Source organism: Salarias fasciatus, chromosome 10 (assembly GCF_902148845.1).
Source record: "Salarias fasciatus chromosome 10, fSalaFa1.1, whole genome shotgun sequence".
Lineage (NCBI taxonomy): Eukaryota > Metazoa > Chordata > Actinopteri > Blenniiformes > Blenniidae > Salarias > Salarias fasciatus.
The window spans coordinates 14,651,702-14,670,904 of record NC_043754.1 but is presented as its reverse complement, the minus strand read 5'-3'; the positions used below and the strand labels follow the sequence as shown (position 1 = coordinate 14,670,904).

The following is a 19,203-nucleotide window of genomic DNA, read 5'->3' as shown; positions in this document are numbered from 1 at the left end:
GGAGGTTCAACAAAGTCAGCAGAAGTGTTGTGACGGCCAAAGCAGCGCTCATATGTTTATTATCCAGTTAGAGATTAGAGGAGCATGTCAAAGAGAGTCGTAAAAAGTTAGACACACTCCAGTGACTTATGATGTTGTGGAACAAATGCAACCTCTGCAGCTTTATTTTCATTTACTTTTACTTATTCACCTGCCAGGTAATGAATGTTGTTGTGTGTTGAAGTTTTCAAAGAAAACAAATCAGATTTAAAACAGTGAATAAAGGCATTTATTTCACTCACATTTACCATGACGTAACGGAATACCAAACACACCGTACAACATTCCCCCTGAGCAAACGCTCCACACTCAGCTGTGCAAGACAAGGCAGTTCAGAAATGTATAAATAAATATTGAAAATAGATCAGCCAGACCAAAAGAGGTCTTTCCAATGTAAACAGTGGTGTTTTTTTTTTTCAAAAGAATAATTTAAAAATTAGAAGCCTCAACCTGAATACCTCATCCATTATGCAAGAACTGTAAACAGGAAGCATTAACACCATTTTCAGCATCTCACCCACTCTAAAAAACAGACTCTCATTATGGACTATCTGCCATGGCCACCTTTTTCCACTGATGTGTGGGCTGATCATCCTGTCAAACAGACAAAAGACAAATAAACATCAAGTTTTCCAGCTTTGAATGGTGAGTAGAATTCATAAACAGATTAGACGGTCACATTTGAGGCAGAGTTTTAGTTTAAGTTTGCAGGTTTCATTATGACATTTACTTTCAGTTTTGATGGGTTTTTTTTTTTAACATACAATCATGAAGAACTGTGTCATAAGTGTGAGTGTATTCATCACAGTAAGCGCCTCCCTCCACAGCTCCAACCAGCACAATCAGAGAACACAGTCATACCTTAGACGAGGAGGTATTTGTTCGAGTGATGCATGGACATGAAATCCTGTTAGAAAGAAGCGAAGAGAATTATGTGAAAAACCACACCGTCAGCCGTCATTATTCTATAACTAATAACTAGTTCTTTCACTGTCAAAAGGTTAGCTGTACTCACAAGAAGGCACATATTTATGCATGATATTTACTGTCAAAGCTCAACTCATGAAAGTCATTCTTCTGTCTTAAACATGTTTGACCACTTGGGGGCAGTGTGATCCAAAGATTCACCTCATTTGGGAAAGAAGGTACAAAGGATTTCCAACAGTTTTCATTCAATGCATGTTTGAGAGAGAGATCTAATTGAGTCTAATTTTCCAGAAGTCCAAAAATGTCCAAGTAATCTTACTTTATGCAACTCAGTTTGTTTTGTTTTGCTTAGTTCCTGTCCGTTTTGCTCACCCTTGTTTCACCCAGTTACTATTGTAAATAAACCAAATATGTCTTACTGAAAAAAAACAGAGGTACAACACTTTAAATCCTGCCTCCCTGGTCACTTGGCTGCCACCACTGTTGCCTCTTTTTTTACAGTTCTAGGAGTAAATTTTCATTTAATTCATCACCTCTACAAGTGCGACCCCCAGTGGGCAAATAAAGACACACAGTTACTTGGATGACAAATCAATCGGTAAAAATCAGGCAGTACTAAAGAAGGTAAAAACTATCATTGAGCATGATTGAAGCAGCCTACCTGTCTCTTTGCATTTGCATTTCTTCAATGGTCTCAGGCAGTGGCTTTTTAAAAGTGTCCGGAAGGAAGAGCGTTGCGATGGCAGATAAAATATTCAAAATCCCCAGAATGATATAGGGCAGGTACTTATAGTGATTACCTAAAAACATAAAGGAAAGCACCTTAAAGACAAATGTAAGGGTGCATTTACAATGCGCTTGAATCAATGCATTCAATGGAACAGGAAAAAAAAAGGAACAAAATTAAAATAAGTAATGATATTTATTTCCAGTTTACTTACTGAGAGTTAACAGAAAAGGGGTAACGCAGCATCCTATTCTGGCACAGGTGTTACATGTTCCTGTTGCTGTGTTCCTGATCACTGTGGGGAACAGCTCCGAGGCATAGGCAAACATCAGCGAGAAACCACAGGTAAGGAAGAATTTACTCAGCATCTCCAGTGCAAGGATCAGATTTGGCAGATCTAAATGACAATACATTAAAAAAATAATAACAATTAATAACAAAGCACTCAGCAGAGCACAGGTATGTATTTTCCAACAATGCTTTGTGCACCCATTCCTTAACCTACATGATTAGCCCCCACCATACTTTCTATGAAATACAGCTGAAAACATGATTCATCGTCTCCACCAGCTTCCCTCCACTGTCCTCCAGTTCAGACGCATTTGGATGTGGTCAGCAGATAACCGACTGTAATCAAGTCATTCATATTCTGACAGATCTCTGTGTGATCATCAACCCGGTTACTGGTCCACCACTTTGTTAAGTTTTAACACTTGCTGAAACGGCTCAGCAGACCTGCAGCTTTTCTTCCGTGTCTATTTGTTTCTACTCACATGTTCAATTCTAAAAACCTCTCAGTGGTCACAATGTTCCTACTGATTCTCAAAGTAAATATTAACAAATAACGTGTCTTTTTTTTGTTTGTTTTTTTGCTTACCTTCTGGCACAGGCAGTAAGATGAACAGCGGCACTGCTCCAAACACCAAGCAGCTGATGGCGGACACTCGTCTAGGAAGGTACTGCAGCACCAACCAGCTCGAAATGTACGCCGGAATCTCAACCACTGCAGAGATGAAGCAGCTGAGATAGGGGTTTGCATGGAGCTGGGCCGTGTTGAAGGACAGACTGTAGTAGCCAACAGAGGTGGTGAACCTGCGGAAATCCAAAACACAGACAGAAAAGCTCGGGTGAAACAAACAGCCTTATTTTTAACCAGTCCAGTGTCTCCAGGGGCTTTAACTTGTTTTTCAACTAATAAGCATGTATTTAAATTGTCTGTCACTGTGTACAGAGCACTACAGTACTTTGTTTCAAGCGACATGATCCCCAAGAAATTTCCTCGTGAGCGGCTCAGTAAACACACAAAGATATCAGTTGTCAGAGAGACTATCAGCCTACAACATGCTTGCTAAGCTGGGATCTCTGAGATTCTGGTTTCATTGTTTGGATTGTGACACTGAAGCAGCGGCAAGAAATGGTTTGTGAAAGCTTTTCTAAAATCGAAAAGATTTTCAAACCATTGCTTTAAAAGTATTTGTTTGGCCAGTATGACTTAAAGTAGTTGTTGTAATTTGACTCAGGTGCAGAAAAGTTACAATTTTATATAACAGAAACGTTACTCTTCTTGTGATTTTGGATTTTTTTTTTTGCTATTCCTTGGTTTTACCACAGTTGTTCCTCTTTCCTGATAGAGTTCGTTCTTTTTGAACCTTCAGAAATCCATCACTCTCCACCACACATTCGAAATGCCTTGCCTCTGTTCATGTTCGGAGCAAAAACAGTTATCCTCAAAAACTGGGAAACATCAACTTCACTGTGCTTCACAAACAGGTTACATTAACTTGTTTCAGTGCTCCACTAACTGTCACTTCCTGTCGAACTACAGACGATGGCTGATAATACCATACAACACTGCCATTTACTGCAGATCAGAAAAGAGAAACAGCAATTTGTGCACTGTATTGAAATTTAGAGGGATTCTTTTTTTTTTATCTTTGAGCTCTTTGTTATTTGCATTGCAGTTGAAACAAAGGATCATGTTATATGAAATCGATCATCACGTCTTCATGTTAAAGCTTCTGCGTGGTGAGCGCTCGAAAACAGTGACTGATAGTGATGCAAAGATTACGAGTGACAGTTTAAAGAGTCTGACTCTTCACTCACCAAAGCAAGCAGAGGATTAACGTTGTGTTTCTGATGTTGCTGTGCCTAAGCAGGACAAAGAAACTCTCATTTCTCTTGTCTTGCTTCTCTGTTTTGATGGTCTGCAAGACACGCACACATTGCACATTTTCTTTTTGCAGCGCCGGGATTTATAAGAAAATCACAGTTTAGAGCGGGAAAAAAATACAGCTAAAACTGCTATAAGCTGCTTTCTAAAACATCTTCAACTCTACATCTGTTCCCACATACTCTTTTAAAACACTGATACAGAGAAAAGGATTCAAACAGCCTATCAGCTGATTATTTACACATGTAACATCACGTTTTGGGAAAAACTTGGTCGTAGTGTTTCTGATGATATTTTTTTTTTACACCAAGAAAAGCTGTTGAGCGATCTCTCCCTGAGCATAAATATGATAAAATATTACATTATGATGTATTTCATTCTTGACACTAACTTCACACTCATAGGAAACACAAAGCTGAGTCTACGAGTCAAAAAGAACTTCTCAAAGCTTAAAAACAATAGTAAAAAATTGTTTATAGCTGCATGCCACACCCAGAAAAAAACACAAAAAAAAACAAACAAAAAAAAAACATTAATCTTGGCTATCTTCAGTTCTTTCAATGCAAACTTGTAATTATGGCCAAAACACAACATTTGCGTCTCAACTCTAAAAAGCAAGTAGATTTTTTCCATCTGTGGACAGCTGCAATGCACCATAAGTAGAGGCTGCAGTTTAACGGGACTGGTCTTATATTTCTTTTTTTGGGCCTTCATTTGGTATTATTCCCGTCTCCTTTCTATTCCCTGTGTTTCTGGCAACAAGTGATGCTTTTTACATTGTTTCTTGTCTGGTCTCCATGATTTCTGCCCAGTTCTGTTTAACATGTCCGTCGTCTTGACACGGATGTCGTGTCTGGTGTGTTTTTCTCTGGTGTGTTGAGACTGTGTGTTCCCTCTCTGATTACCCCTGAATCAGCAGCTCCGCCTCCCAGTGTGTATTTAAGCTTTCAGTTTGTCTCAGTGTCTCTGTTTGTCTGCTGTGCAAACTGTGTATTTTCTCTGGCTACTGTGTTTTCTTCATTTGGCAGCGTTTGGGTCCTGATGGTCTATGATATTAGCCGAGTCATGGTTATGACTGAGTTTGGAGTAAATCTCCAGTGAGGTGATCCATTCATTCAGATAATTGATTTGACTCGAGTGTTCAGACATGTTTGACTGGGAATTAAAGCAGCTCTAACTGGATCTCTACATGATCTCACGTCACTCAGAATGGAGGAGTTAGGAAAGCAGCGCCTCCGTCTTACTGTCAGTGAAAACATTCGAGGTTTGAGAACCTGAAGGTCTGCTGTCAGTTTCAACAATTTCAGTAAAAGTTAACTTACAAGGTAATCCTCAAAGATGACCTCGGGCGCTTGAACTTTGTTCCACTTTGCTGCATTTCTTAGAATGGCCTCGGCTTCCTCGACTCTGCCTTGCGAAAGCAGCCAGCGAGGAGACTCCGGTATCAGCCTGGAGCATTTTCACACAATGATAGAAGTTCAGACTGGATTAGAAGAATTTTAGAAGAAAATGTAAATTCAATGCCTCCTTTGTGATTTAGTTTATTGGTAAATTATAAGTACCATGCACGTCAAATGAACTTTGAGTGAAGAACATCTAATTAGCAGTAATAAAATCCCATCAGCAAGTGGTATTGTTATGACTGAAACCTACCACCAGAACGGAATGTAAGCCAGGCAGGGCACAGACAAAGCCAGCAGGAGGGACTTCCAGTCCCTTAAAAAGTAAGCGATGAGCGGCAGTATCATATAGCCGGCAGCAAAGGCCATATTTGTGCCCATAGATGCATAAATGATGCGCACGTTGCCTGTTAAAGTCTCAGAACCTGGAGACAGAAATACAAGAGGAGTCACACCGGGTAACTGGCTGATTGGCCACCTGTGCACCAAAACACATGAAAACACATTTGTAGTTGGATTTATTGAATATTTCCATACATACCAAGCACCAGGGCCGAAACAAAGTTCGACATCTGGCCCAAACCGTTGATGAAAAGGAGAATGACGAATACAATCCATGAGGGGGAGAAGATTTCCATAAAAGTGAAAAGCGTCTGCATTGCGATGGTCGCAAATAGAATCGGTTTCCTTCCAAACCTAAGGAGAAAACAAAAAAAAAAGAAAAAGAAAAAACAACCAGTAAGCAGAATTCTAAATGACCATCAAATAATCATGTAATGATAAAATATAATTCAGTATATTTTCAGAACATAATTACTGACTGCAACTTGATTAAGTTAAATTTCTTCATGGTTCATCACAAAAATCTGATGTCTGCACATTTACAGATGTCAATATCACCAGTATGAATTAAAAAAAAAAAAAAAAAGGACCTCTAAGTGGTCCCTTTGAGACATCCTGACACACCCACATTCAAATCTCTACACTTAGATTCAAGATTTAATCCTAAATAAAATAATATTGTGTATTAAACTTCACACACTGTAGCATTATGCGGACAGACACTTTGTATCTCTGTTGTATTTCAACACTTGTGAAAGATAAAATGCAGCTTTCTAAACTACAAATGTACAGCCACAGATTTGATTTATGTTGTTGTAGTTTCAGTACCTGTCCGACAGCTGCCCCGAGAAAAAACATCCAGTAAGGACTCCAGTGAAGAAAACCATGGTGGTGAAGGGCTGCTTCCACTGCTCACCGCACACCAGGTCGAACTGTAAGAATGTATTTACCAGCAGATCAATGAAGAAGCATGTCCAGGACTGCTGGATGTCAATGTTTCATTCAATTGGTGGATTTTGCACCATTTGGCATCTGCGTGTTTGTCCTTGAAATATAAACAACTACCTGTTCAACACATGCTTTTCTATGTTAGGTGTTTATGTTTGATCTTATCTGAAAACCTGCAAAAATCATTTCCACACTGTCACATTCCTTTCATCAGTTGTTGTAATTTCAAATGTGCGTCTTTAATCACACTGGCTTTCTCTCCTCTGCAGCACCAAATGTTACAGCTTAGCTCCACTGCTTTATTCTGTTCCCACTTCTGTGAAGCTAAATAAGGACAAAAAGAGGTTTGTTGATTGATAAAGGCATCAGTGCTGCTGCAGGAAGTCAGACTATAAAAATCTTCAGTCTCAGTCATATGAAACACGAGTGGCATGCAGGAGTATTATATTTTAATCTATATTTCAATCTGCTATAGACATGAAGGTGAAAAGCAAAGTGAATCAGCAGCAAAACAAGATTTTTTTTTTTTGTGAACGCACAGTAAAGACCAAGTTAATATTTTAATTTCTCAGTTAAGCTTCCATTGTGACAGAGGCAGCCTGTTCAACCTGTATTTGTTGCACTGAGGAGCAGCTTTGGGGATTGACTCAGCAAGAGTCCGAGCCAGATAAATGTCGGCAGGCATGAGAGAGACAGGAAAAAGAAATGACAGCTAATCCCAGAATTATTTGGACGTAAATAAAAGTGCTTCTGCTGAATGAATTGCTTGCACTAGGATGAGGGCGTGTTTTAGTGCAAGTAAGTTTTTGCTATAGGCTATATAAACTTACCTGACAGGCACAGCAGCCGAAGCAGTGAATTAGTGCATAATGTTCCACCATATGTGAGATAAGAGAGGCAGCAGCTGCTCCTATACACTGTATACCCCTGTGGCTGCGAATATAATGTCTGAACGCAAATCTGGAAGAACAGGTTCAGCCTGAACGGAGTGTAAAAGGTCGATCGCTTCAGCTGTCGGAGATATCAGATCCAACGGTGAGACGATGGAGTTCAAAGAGCATAAAAACAATCAATGATGCAAATATGAATTTCTACGTCATTAGATCTGATAAGAAGCACTTTCCTCCATGTGCTTATGATTCAGCTGATATAGCATCAAAACAATACAATGCAAGACGGAAGCACTTTCATACCTCGGTGACAATAGTGGACTCGTAGACGTCTTTGCTGTAATTCCACCCGTCCACACAGCTCTCGAGCTCCAGACCACTCAGGTCAACATCAACTCCAGGAACCAATTCATGAGACGAGAGGTTTCGCACCACATCCAGCTTGTATCTGGTGCATTTACTCAGCTCTTCTTTTCCATTCACAACCTGAAAATGAAGTGTGTGACATTCACTTAGAATTTCAGAAACTTAGTAGAGTGTAAGGAAATGGGTTGACACAGCAACAATATTGCAAAAATGTGGCTGTTTGTAGTTTTGATTGAGCACTTTCATACTAAAATATAGGCAATAAACAATTCAGGGGAAATATGGAAGCTACCCTAACAACGCCCATTTCTGCTCCTGGCTATATATGTGTGCACTGACATGCCTAAACAGAAGTGCAAAGCAGCCATTTGACTATTCAGATGCAAATATCTCCGATCCCAACTCTGTGATTCCTGTTCAGACTATTGCACTGCAAATATACAATCCACACAGCTGAAAAGTGTCACAGTGCCTTAAAGCAGTCATACTCGTATACTGGTCACCTCTATGGAGCTAAGGTTTTAGTATGTGCAGTATCATCTTTTCAAGTATGTACTCCAAATTATGCTATTCATTAAAACATAGAAAGACAGAAACAAGTCAGACTTGGAAAAAATACTGAAAAATTGTACCACAACTATTGTTATCACAAACCAAACTCAATTCCAAGTAAATGTTCTGAGAAATACTCTGCATTACTCAAATAGTTCTAATGGTTGCATTAAAATGACTGCATGGCCCATAGCTGTCAGATGAATTAAGCACAATCAATAATGTAAACACATTCCACTATGGTATCTGTTCTGTTTTGTTTTGTTTTATTTTGTTAAAAGCACAAAATCTGTATTATTTTTTTATTATTATTATTTTGGGCTTATTCAGTAGGCTGATGATTTTAAAAGTAGATCACATGGTGTAAGTCTTGCCAAATACTTGATAACAAATGTTCATTAAAATCCAGGTAATCAGAAGCTGAAGATACCCTGTTATCAATAAACTGTCAGTGGCAACTTGTGCTTTTCCTTCTGTGATCTTACTATGCTAAAATATTATTTTGTTTGCTAATTACTGAGAAAGGTGTTTTTATGTGTCTCACAATAGCACAAACAGTTTAACTGCTTTCTTTTATTGATCAAAGCCTCTGCTATTTGTATGATATATTATATTACTGAGTGCATTTTAAATAGTTAAAAAAAATTAATGGCATGCAATAAATACAAAAGCCACGAATGATTTTTATTATATAACTGTTACAAAACTTTTTTTTAATTACCTACATAAACCTGTTGGTTCTCTTCAGATCTGCCTGTTCACTCTAAATCACTGTCTCCACGCTTCAGACTTTAGAAAAGATGCCCAGGGGAACAAGTGTTAACTCCTGGGCAGTATTTGAAGAGGAGGAAGTCCTGTTTGGAAAAAAAAAAAAGCAAATTTAAACAAAATACCCGTTTAATGTACTTTTTTTAAAGAGTGTTTGCAGATTGTGCTGCTACGAACCCCTGAATTTTATTTTTATTTATTTATTTATTTATTTATTTACTATATCTCAACAGTATTTGACTGCGTACCTTGGTCTTGGTGGATACAATGCATATGAAATGCATTATATTTTTTAAATTATTATTTTAATTTATTTATTTGCTTTTTTTTTTTTTAAAGCTTAACACCTCTAAAATGACTTATCACTGAAATCACGTGCTCCCCTCGCGCGGCGGCGGCGGTCCTGACCTGCACCGGGATCACGCTCCCTCTCCAGGCCTCCGTCAGGTTGCCGTCCGGGACCCGGCAGCTGTGGTCCGGGACGTCCGTCAGGAGAACCAGCATGAAGCCCCCGAAGCCGTTGGGCAGGATGGTTACGCAGAGCATGAAGAAGACCACCTGCTGGAAAAGCCCCCACCGTCCCAGGAAGGCCACCGCATCGTCGTAGCTCCGCATCGTGGAGACGCGGCTCGCTCCCGTCTCTCTGCCGCTGGGACGCGTCTGTTTCCTCTTGAGTTCTCCGCCCCAAACAGGGAACAGGTCTTTCAGAAACAGGTTAGATTGCATTCAGCCGAGAGGCCACGTTTTTACTTTATTTTATGACAAGATGGGAGTCGGTGCGTTCTAGAGAACTGGAGATCTTTTAACAAAACCGGCATGATTTAACAAGTTGAATCCTGGCATGAAAAATCTCAGAAACATCTGTCTAGTATTTTTTTTTTTTTCATGGAATTTGGGAACTTGTCCAGACATGCGAGCTGATCTCTTTTAACTCAAGTCTGAATAGCTGTGGTGTCATGGACGTAAAGCATCAGTTTAAATGCTGTGTCTGGGAATTCTTTCCACTTTCAGAGAGTTTTGCTCGTCGTTTATAAAAACAGTAAAGAAAGAGCACAGTCTGTAAAATGTGTTCTCATATTCCTGAACCAATTCTGAAAATGGAGATGTTTTCTGTCAGTCTTTCATCCTCTTTGGAGCATCGTCATGTGGCCTCCACTGAATGATTTTGGCCCTCTTACCATATGTTTGGAACCCTTCATCTAAAGGGAGAAGCTCAGTCCTCATGGTCGAAAGAAGAATGAGGATTTAATTAGTTGTAATACAGTATAGTTGTGTGATTGTCAGATAGGTGGAGGTCAAGGTGGTGGTTCACAGGTGGGAAACTTTCACCTTTTAAAGACCCAAATTCATACAAACTCCACATATTAGGATTATAATGAGTTTTGAGCAATTATGGCATGCATATATTTTTTTAACAGAATATAAAATATCAGCATGAACAAATAAGAATTTCATCCCAGAATACTTCACAGGTATCGTTTCAATATACTTTTCTCTCTCAACTGTTCTTCGCTTCGGGTATTATCATTAAAACCAGGAACTTCCTGTTTCGGACTGACCTGTAATAACCAGTTCATGATGGACCAACAGTTTACTCCATGTGAATGAACTTCCTTTGTGCGTGAGAAAAGTCTGCGATCAGACGTTGAAGGAGAGATCATCTAACAGATTTCAGCAAGTTTTAAAGCCATCATAAAATCTCCTCTCCATGCTGCCTTCACTCACTCCACCTACACCAGATTATCCTACGCCACTCTGTTTCACTAAAACCTCAGCTGCATCTTTCTGTCATGCTGTACGGTGCACCAACCTGTCCAGTCACTGGATTTGTACATTTTTCTTGTGATCTCCTGCCATGGCAAAGTTGTGTTATGGTCATAGTATTGTAATGAGTACCGCGACGGCCACAGAAATCAATTATTTTAATATACAATACACAAAAAGACAAGTGTGTCTTCGGTTTTATTTCTTTCCTCATTTAAACATTATTGTCAATCATTATCAGATGCTTTGAATTAGCATAAAATATATTTATTTGCATTCACTTCAGGGTAAAATGCCAAAAAAATATGTCATGTAATCTCTGACAACTGTTGAAGCCAAAATACTAAAAGGATAATTTGGGCTGTTTGGGCACTCCCATGATCCAGGAAGTTACAAACCTGAAGCAAACAACGCAATCAGTCAATCTGCAGCGTTCTTTATTCAAACTGAATTCACATCATGAGCTGTTTCACTCAGGTCTCCTGAGGTGAAATGTTTGATTTTCAGAGACAACAAGCTGCAATGTTTCCATTCTTTAGGAAGTTTGTGAGCATATTTTCAACTGAAATGCTTCAAAATGTGAGTGCCTTCTCTCCTTTAAGGTTTCTCAACTTGGAGAGTGTATTACCGTCCCTTCTCCAGAAGTCACTTCAGTTCACAGCACTCCTTCTCTGTTTTTTTTTTTTTTTTTTTCCACAAGTTGACACAAGCAACACAGGCGCTTTGAACTGTCATACGATCCAATTAGATGTGCATTTTTTGGCAGGTGCACACCGTTATCGCTCCCCTCCCAACAGACAATCACACCTTGTGCTTTGGGACGGACATCTGTTGTTTAAAGTATGATGCATTTTGTTTGAAGGAGGTGTGTGAGTGTGTATTTGACACTCTTCCCGGATTCTCACTGTCAGTTTTTAGTGAGAATCAGGAAGTCAGTTTGGTCAGTTTCGTTAAGAACGGGATATGGAAATAGTCTGAATTAATGACTGCAGCCTTATGTGATCTCTCTGAGCTGGTAAGAATCTGCCGCGGGCTAATTTCCACATGTTTTGATTTTACATAAATGCATTCCATGCCAGATGCACTGGATGTTTGTGCTGCAGATGAATGCTGGGAAATTTGTTACAACACATTTATATGTAGAAAAAAAAATTAAAAGCAAAATGTACAGATGCACTAAAACACAAGAAGAATATCATTGGTAAGTTGCTTGTTTTGAGACTAATTTCGACATTGATACAAACTGAAAATGTTCCAGTATTTTTACATTTCAGTAAGTGTTCAAAGCTATAGGAAAAACATCTGAGTCACATATTCTGAACTGCTTTTTTCTTGATTTTCACAACTTCTGGACCAAAGTTCGAAAGAGTAAAATAGAAAAGGTTTGAAATATTGTCATAAATCTAAATTACAGTGGATATAAAAAGTCTACACACCCCTGTTGAAATGCCAGATTTTCGCAATGTAAAAAAATGACAGCAAGACAAATAATTTCATAACTTTTTCCACCTTTATTGTGACCTATAACCTTTACAAGGCAATTTAGAAAAAAATGAAACCTTTAAAAGGGAAAAATATAAAATACAAAACTGAAATCCTGGTTGCGTAACTATGCACACCCTTAAACTAACACTTAGTTGCAGCACTTTTGGCTTGTATTACAGCACTCGGTCTTTTCGGGTAGGAGCCTATCGTTGTGGCACATCTTGATGTGGCAATATTTGCCCACTGTTCTTTGCAAAACCACTCAAAATGTGACAGATTACGAGGGCATCTCCTTTGCACAGCCCTCTGCAGATCAGCCCACAGATGTTGGATGGGACTGAGGTCTGGACTCTGGCTGGGCTGTTCCAAAGCCTTCATCTTAGGCCCAATCCCATTTCTCTTTCTAGCCCTCCCCCTTAGCCCTCCCCCTTAGCCCTACCCCTATGAAATGGAGTGCTAAGGGGTAGGGCCGAAAGGGACACCCCTCCGACAATCGCGTACGTCATCAGTAGTCGCCGCTGCCGATGACGTAGGCAGATGCGACCATTTTTTGCCAAAGAAGAATGTTTTTCTTTCATTTTAAAACTTTATCAATTGACAAAATACTGACATTTATGAAATTCTTTCGTTGCGGACGCCGCCATCTTGCCGATCTTGGAAGGCTTTCTGAGAAATCTGTCATCCAGTGGCGGTGACGAGGTACGCTTGTTTTGTTCGCCTTGACCGTGACTTGCGGGCGGGGTTAGTTCATTTCCGCATTGGAGGGGGACGCTCGTTTCCCACACGCGCATTCCAGGCGGGCGGTGTTGAAGAAACCAGTTTATTGAAAATAATCGTGTATCTGCTGTGTTTGGAATGCACCTGGAATGGGCGGGTGTGGAAACGATCGCTTCCTCCAATGCGGAAGTGAATTAACCCCGCCCACCAGTCATGGTCTAGGCTGACAAAACAAGCGCCCCTCGCCATCGGCCGCCACTGGATCATACCCCTCCGTTTGACGTGTGCCTCTCGAGAATCTCCTTTTGGAGGGGTGACTGGCCCTCCCCCTTGGCCCTACCCCTACGTCATAATGACAATTGGGATACTCCTACCCCTCCACGTGAACGTGCAAAACGAGGGGAACTTTATTTGGGGTTGATCGGAGGCACTTCAATTGGGGACAGTTGGGTGCTGACTCCAGTTTTACCTGAGGTTGAATGTATTGGTTAATTCTGAACACTGCCGAATCTCCAGTTATAGGGTGTGCACACACTTATGCAACCACGTTATCTCAGTTTTTAATTTTTACTTCACCTCCCAAAAAGATTTCTGCTTGTTTTTTCAATCGTGTTATAAAGGTTATAGGTCACATTAAATGTGGAAGAAGTTGTGAAATTATTTGTCTTACTGTTATTTTTTTACATCACGAAAATCTCACATTTCAAGAGGGGTGTGTAGACTTTTTATATCCACTCACTGTATATTGAAGTTTCAATGTTTGGGTCTTTTCTTCTGTTGTATTGAGATCCTTTATATTCACACCTGTTTATAAAACAAGGAACTTTAATTTTGTTCAATTTGTTGTTTGTTGAAAACAAAATGAATGAAACACTACGGTAGATGACAGAGACATGAAGAAGGGAAGAACCAGGAGGTGAGCTTCGGCTTAGTTTTAGCCAACTGAGTTAATCAATACTTCACAGCAGCGCCTCCCTTTTCTCTTCCGCCATGCTGCTCGTCCTTCTTTCTCTTCTTCTGCCTTAACCTGTCTTTTTTGGCTTCCTGTGCAACATTTTTCATTCAAAGCATCTACTTTCTGAATCAGAGACACCATTACACCAAATCCTAAGGTAAGTAAAAAAAAAACACAAAAATACATTCTGCAAACTACTGCTACAAGTTCAACTCCAACACCTATTGAGTAGAATTAGAATTTGTGCTGCTGTTCATCTGAATACTTATAACATTACACGAGATACTGACCTGTGTTATTTTTGCTCTGTAATGCTGACATCCAAGACATTATTATGGAAAACCCCTCCAGAACAAAGCGAGTGAGCACAATCGTCTTCACTTTGGGCAAAATCCCCCTTCTCCTTCTGCTCCTGTACCTCTTTGTGTGTTCGCTTGACATTTTGAGCTCTGCCTTTCAGCTTGCTGGAGGTAAGCACACACAATTCATTGCTTCACTTCAGACTTTTAATGAATTTTCAAGCTTCCTGTTCAAACGTCTCTCTTGTTCTGGTCCTCCTGCAGGGAGGGTGACTGGTGATATCTTTCAGGAAAATGCTGTGTTTTCTAATCCAGTGGCAGGGCTGGTGGTGGGAATACTGGTGACGGTGTTGGTCCAGAGCTCTTCCACCTCCACCTCCATCGTAGTCAGCCTGGTTTCCTCTGGTTGTGAGTTGCTGTGATGTTAAACAGTTTGAGACCGTTGTCGTTTCGGGTCGATACTGAGTTGAACGTCTGTCCAGTGCTGGAGGTGCAGTCTGCTATTCCTATCATCATGGGATCCAACATCGGAACGTCTGTCACTAACACCGTTGTTGCTCTGATGCAGGCCGGAGAGAGGGAGGAGTTCAAACGGTACAGTGTGTGTGTGTGTGTGTGTGTGTGTGTGTGTGTGTGTGTGTGTGTGTGTGTGTGTGTGTGTGTGTGTGTGTGTGTGTGTGTGTGTGTGTGTGTGTGTGTGTGTGTGTGTGTGTGATACAGTTCAGCCCTCAGTTCATACTGTTCCCTTTGGCTGAGGAGTGTGTTTATATGATATACTTTTATCTAAAAACCCCTCTCTGTCGTTCCTCCTTCAGGGCATTCGCCGGAGCGACCGTCCACGACTGTTTCAATTGGCTGTCGGTGTTGGTGCTCCTCCCTCTGGAAGCTGCCAGCGGCCTACTGAGGCGCCTCTCGCAGGCCGTCGTCGACACTCTGCAGCTCAGCAGTGGAGAAGAAGCCCCCGAACTTCTCAAGGTCATCACCAAGCCGCTGACTGCACTGATCATCCAGGTAGTGTGTGTCAGCCGTGTGTGTTTCTCTTGCTGACAAAGACGGATGCAGAAATCATAGTATGGCAGAGGCAGCAACATTAGAGGCATTAGAAAAACAGCACCCTCTGCTGGATTGAATGAATAGTTGTGACAAACAGTTAAATCTCATGAAACTAATGACTAAACCTTAATCTCGACACTGTCACGATTTCTGTCTGTGTGCAGCTGGATCAGTCGGTCATCACCGCCATCGCCACGGGAGACCAGACCGTCAGCAATCAGAGTCTGGTCAGGCGATGGTGTCCCGCCACAGAACTCCCATTAAAGGTACACAATCAATTAATGTCAGATTCTGTATGCAGGTTAAATTATGCATCAATGTCCATATCATATTAGAACCATATGAGGTTCAGTCAATGTTATACAGCTATGTATAACATAAGAGTTTATATACACTGATAAACATGGACATAAATTAAATCTAAAAATGTCCTCAGTGCTCCTAATTACTCTTTGTTTGTTCCTATTAACAGGATAATGAAACGTCTTGGCTATCTCACAACCTTTCAGAACAAACTCAGAAATGTATGACTTCCTGACAGGTTTTATTTCTTTACTGTTTTTTTTTTTTTCTGATTTCAGATTCGTAAACCTTCCCTTTACTGTCAGCTTCATTTCTAATCACGTTTCAATTCAGTCATCATGATATTGCATGTTAAGGTTCATAAAATTGAAATACCTATCAATGAATACAGGTTTTTATAATTCTCTCCCTCATGCACGTCTGCATAATTTTTGCATTTCCGTGATGCAGTCTGCGTCTCCACAGTGTGACGGCAGCATGCTGCTCCTCTCCTGCACAGGTGGACACCTCTTTGTGAACTGCTCTCTGTCAGACCTGGCCATCGGGCTGATCCTCCTGGCGTGCTCCCTGCTGGTCCTGTGCAGCTGCCTCATCCTGCTGGTCAAAGTGCTCAACTCCCTGCTGAAGGGCCAGGTGGCCAGCGCGATCAACAAAGTCATAAACACAGGTCGCATCAGAGAACTGAATGCGGATGGATGTTATTTTTTACAAAAATAATATGAAACGAGCAGAAGTGCAGATAGAAGGAGAGGCTTTATCTGAGGTGTTCCTACTTTGTGACTCTCTTCCTTTGATTTCAGCTCGTTGTTAAAATGTCTCTGTGCTTCCCTCCTGTGCTGCAGACTTCCCTCACCCCTTCACTTGGTTAGCAGGTTATCTGGCCCTGTTAGTGGGAGCAGGCATGACTTTTTTGGTTCAGAGCAGCTCCGTCTTCACGTCCTCCATCACTCCCCTCATCGGTAAACACAAACACAGCCTGATGGAAAAGATGTTTCTCCAACACTGGCTGGTCGGATTTTGTCACGACTGACTAAAATATGTAGCTGAATGTGGAAATGTTTACAGTCCTTTCATAGTAAATCACGCTTTGACTCAATAAGTTACCGCCTCAGTGTTTTTGCTCCTCTGGAGGACGTTTTCAGACGAAACACCCATGAGTTCATTCCTTCAGCTCCAGTTAACAGTAACATAATGTGTGTATTTCCGTGGACACACTCCTCAGGTATCGGTGTGATCAGTATTGAAAGAGCCTACCCTTTAACTTTGGGCTCCAACCTGGGAACCACGACGACCGCTACACTGGCGGCGTTGGCGAGTCCAGGAGATAAACTCGCTGCTGCCACGCAGGTATCCATGCAAACAGCTAAATCAAAGCCTCTGTCAGTTACTTTAGAACTGTCTCATAAGGAAAAAATAAGAACCTGCATCAGTTTCCATTTGGAATTTCCTTTGTTTTTTTTCCCAGGTTGCTTTGTGTCATTTCTTCTTTAACCTTGTTGGCATCCTGCTGTGGTATCCCATCCCAGCTACCCGCTTACCCATACGTATGGCCCGCGCTCTGGGGAGCCACACCGCCAGGTAGAGCAAGTGAAAATAATTTAAAAAAAAAACAAAACAGAAAAGAATAGTAATAATGAAACACACATGGACTGCGTGCATGCAGGTACCGCTGGTTCGCAGTCTTGTACCTTCTCCTCTGCTTCCTGCTCCTGCCGTCCCTGGTGTTCGCTCTCTCCATGGCCGGTTGGAAGGTGATGGCTGGGATCGGAGCGCCAGTCATTGCGGCGATTGTATTTGTTGTGACAGTAAACCTCCTGCAGGAGCACAAACCGCACTGTTTGCCGCGTTCACTTCAGAGCTGGGACTTTCTTCCAGCATGGATGACTTCTCTGCAGCCGCTGGATGATGTGATCACCAAGATGACCCTGAGCTGCAGACATCAGAGGGGTGATTGTTTTTTTTTGTTGTTTTTTTTTACAATTCTTTGTAGTTTTATTTTCTATCAAATGACTGGACGCTTTCCTTTTTTTTCTAGGCAGAAATATTCAGAGAACACGTAACCTGGAAACATCACTGGAAGTTGTCACTGTTCACCCCGAGGTCAAGAAGAAACGGAGGGTGAACGATGAAGGCAGAGATCCTCAGGAGAACTATTATATGAATCAAGTAGAACTGAACGGCGCTGGATGCTGTGTTCACAAGGGAAGCAAAACGAGCTCCGTGTCCTCACAGAGCGACATGTACGAAATGACACTGTGGTCCATTACAGGAAAGGCAAACACAAGCCCTCGGCTGCAGAGCACTCGGTTTTAACGCTGCGAGACGTCCAGAAACAAACCGCCACTATCTGCACAACTTCAAAGGTGTTGGAAAGCGCATTCACTCAGGAAGCTCGCTGGTTTTAACTGTGCAGCTTTGATGAAGCAAAGTGAAACCCACAAGAGCTCAGAGCAAGGGTGGAGATACCAAGCAGCTTAAAATAGCCGGAGAGCAGACGAAGACGTGAGGTGTGGGAGAGTGACTCGCGTCGGAGTGGTGGCAGTCTTACGCATCTTCCCAGACGCTACACTTACCCTCAGCTCACTTCACTTCAAAACAAACGTGTTACCAGATATTTTCACGTCTACTACTGACAACTTTTACAATTACAACTGTAAATTCTCGTCAGAGTTGAATGGAAAGTAGAATTGAAAGACTTTATTGTTCTCATTGCACAGAGTGATAATTAACCAGGGAGGACTTATCAGAAGTCTTCCCAGAGGACTCTGTCAATGCTAAAGCCGGACCTGACAATGATTTTCAGAAGCTGCTCTTCATGAACTCAATGAACTTTGTTAGTGCAACAAGAGGCAGAAAGATCAGAAGTAAAGTCATGTCACGTCTGATCTGATGTGAAACGCATGAAAATCACTGTGTGGTTGTTTCACAAAACACTTTGAGAACTCCCTGGAAGTAATAGAAGATATTCCCATCTGGTTACAGTGGCCATGAGATGATGTTTTCCTTCACTTTGGAATAAAGTACTGTAAAAAAAAAAAAAAAAAAATGAAAACAGAACTGAAACTGTGGTCAGTCTACACACACTTTATTTGCAGAGGAATTTGCTGTCTGTTGGGAAACTGAGGTGATGTAGAAAATATTCAATTTGTAGTCGACGCTCAAATGTGCAATTCATTTAAAGGTGCTGTAGGCAGGATTTTGTTAGTCAATGCTTTTTTCTGTGTTTTCTTTGGAATGCGGAAATATGCAGAAGAATTAAATGGCTAACACCTGAGAAAGACTTACTTAATGAGTACACTGCTGTGCAAATTGTTAGCAGTTTTTTTGTTGCTATCCTTAAATTGAATGAGCACGCTATTTGTGCAAATTGTTTTGTTTTCTTCTACTTTGGATTGTTGATTGTGCAGGACGGGGGGGTGGGACTGTTATAAGTTCTTTGAACTTCCACCTGCTCCCTTTGAGTACCACCATTGTATTTTTGTTTGTTGATGTGATTTT

At 41.0% G+C, this 19,203-nt stretch overlaps 2 protein-coding genes across 3 annotated transcripts; one reads left to right on the top strand and one right to left on the bottom strand.

Moving 5' to 3' along the window:
- Nucleotides 1-382: 382 nt before the first annotated feature.
- On the bottom strand, nt 383-9,909 carry LOC115395196 (solute carrier family 22 member 4-like). The gene is made up of 12 exons (XM_030100622.1): nt 9,538-9,909; nt 7,747-7,929; nt 6,434-6,537; nt 5,805-5,959; nt 5,517-5,688; nt 5,186-5,312; nt 3,797-3,897; nt 2,571-2,785; nt 1,908-2,090; nt 1,628-1,766; nt 901-946; nt 383-633 (listed from the first exon to the last, which is right to left on the bottom strand). Exons 1-12 carry the CDS (start codon nt 9,853-9,855, stop codon nt 580-582), a joined length of 1,797 nt encoding a protein of 598 aa, XP_029956482.1. The 5' UTR covers nt 9,856-9,909; the 3' UTR covers nt 383-579.
- Nucleotides 9,569-18,893, top strand: LOC115395195 (sodium-dependent phosphate transport protein 2A-like). Of its 2 annotated transcripts, none has more exons than XM_030100621.1 (11): nt 9,569-9,843; nt 14,665-14,943; nt 15,165-15,360; nt 15,567-15,668; nt 15,875-15,926; nt 16,205-16,372; nt 16,548-16,664; nt 16,928-17,052; nt 17,171-17,283; nt 17,369-17,652; nt 17,741-18,893. In XM_030100621.1, exons 2-11 carry the CDS (start codon nt 14,771-14,773, stop codon nt 18,016-18,018), a joined length of 1,608 nt encoding a protein of 535 aa, XP_029956481.1. In that variant the 5' UTR covers nt 9,569-9,843; nt 14,665-14,770; the 3' UTR covers nt 18,019-18,893. The 2 variants fall into 2 exon arrangements, with proteins under 2 accessions (XP_029956481.1, XP_029956480.1); XM_030100620.1 differs by lacking the exon at nt 9,569-9,843 and having other exon boundaries at nt 13,545-14,757; nt 14,832-14,943.
- Nucleotides 18,894-19,203: the final 310 nt, after the last annotated feature.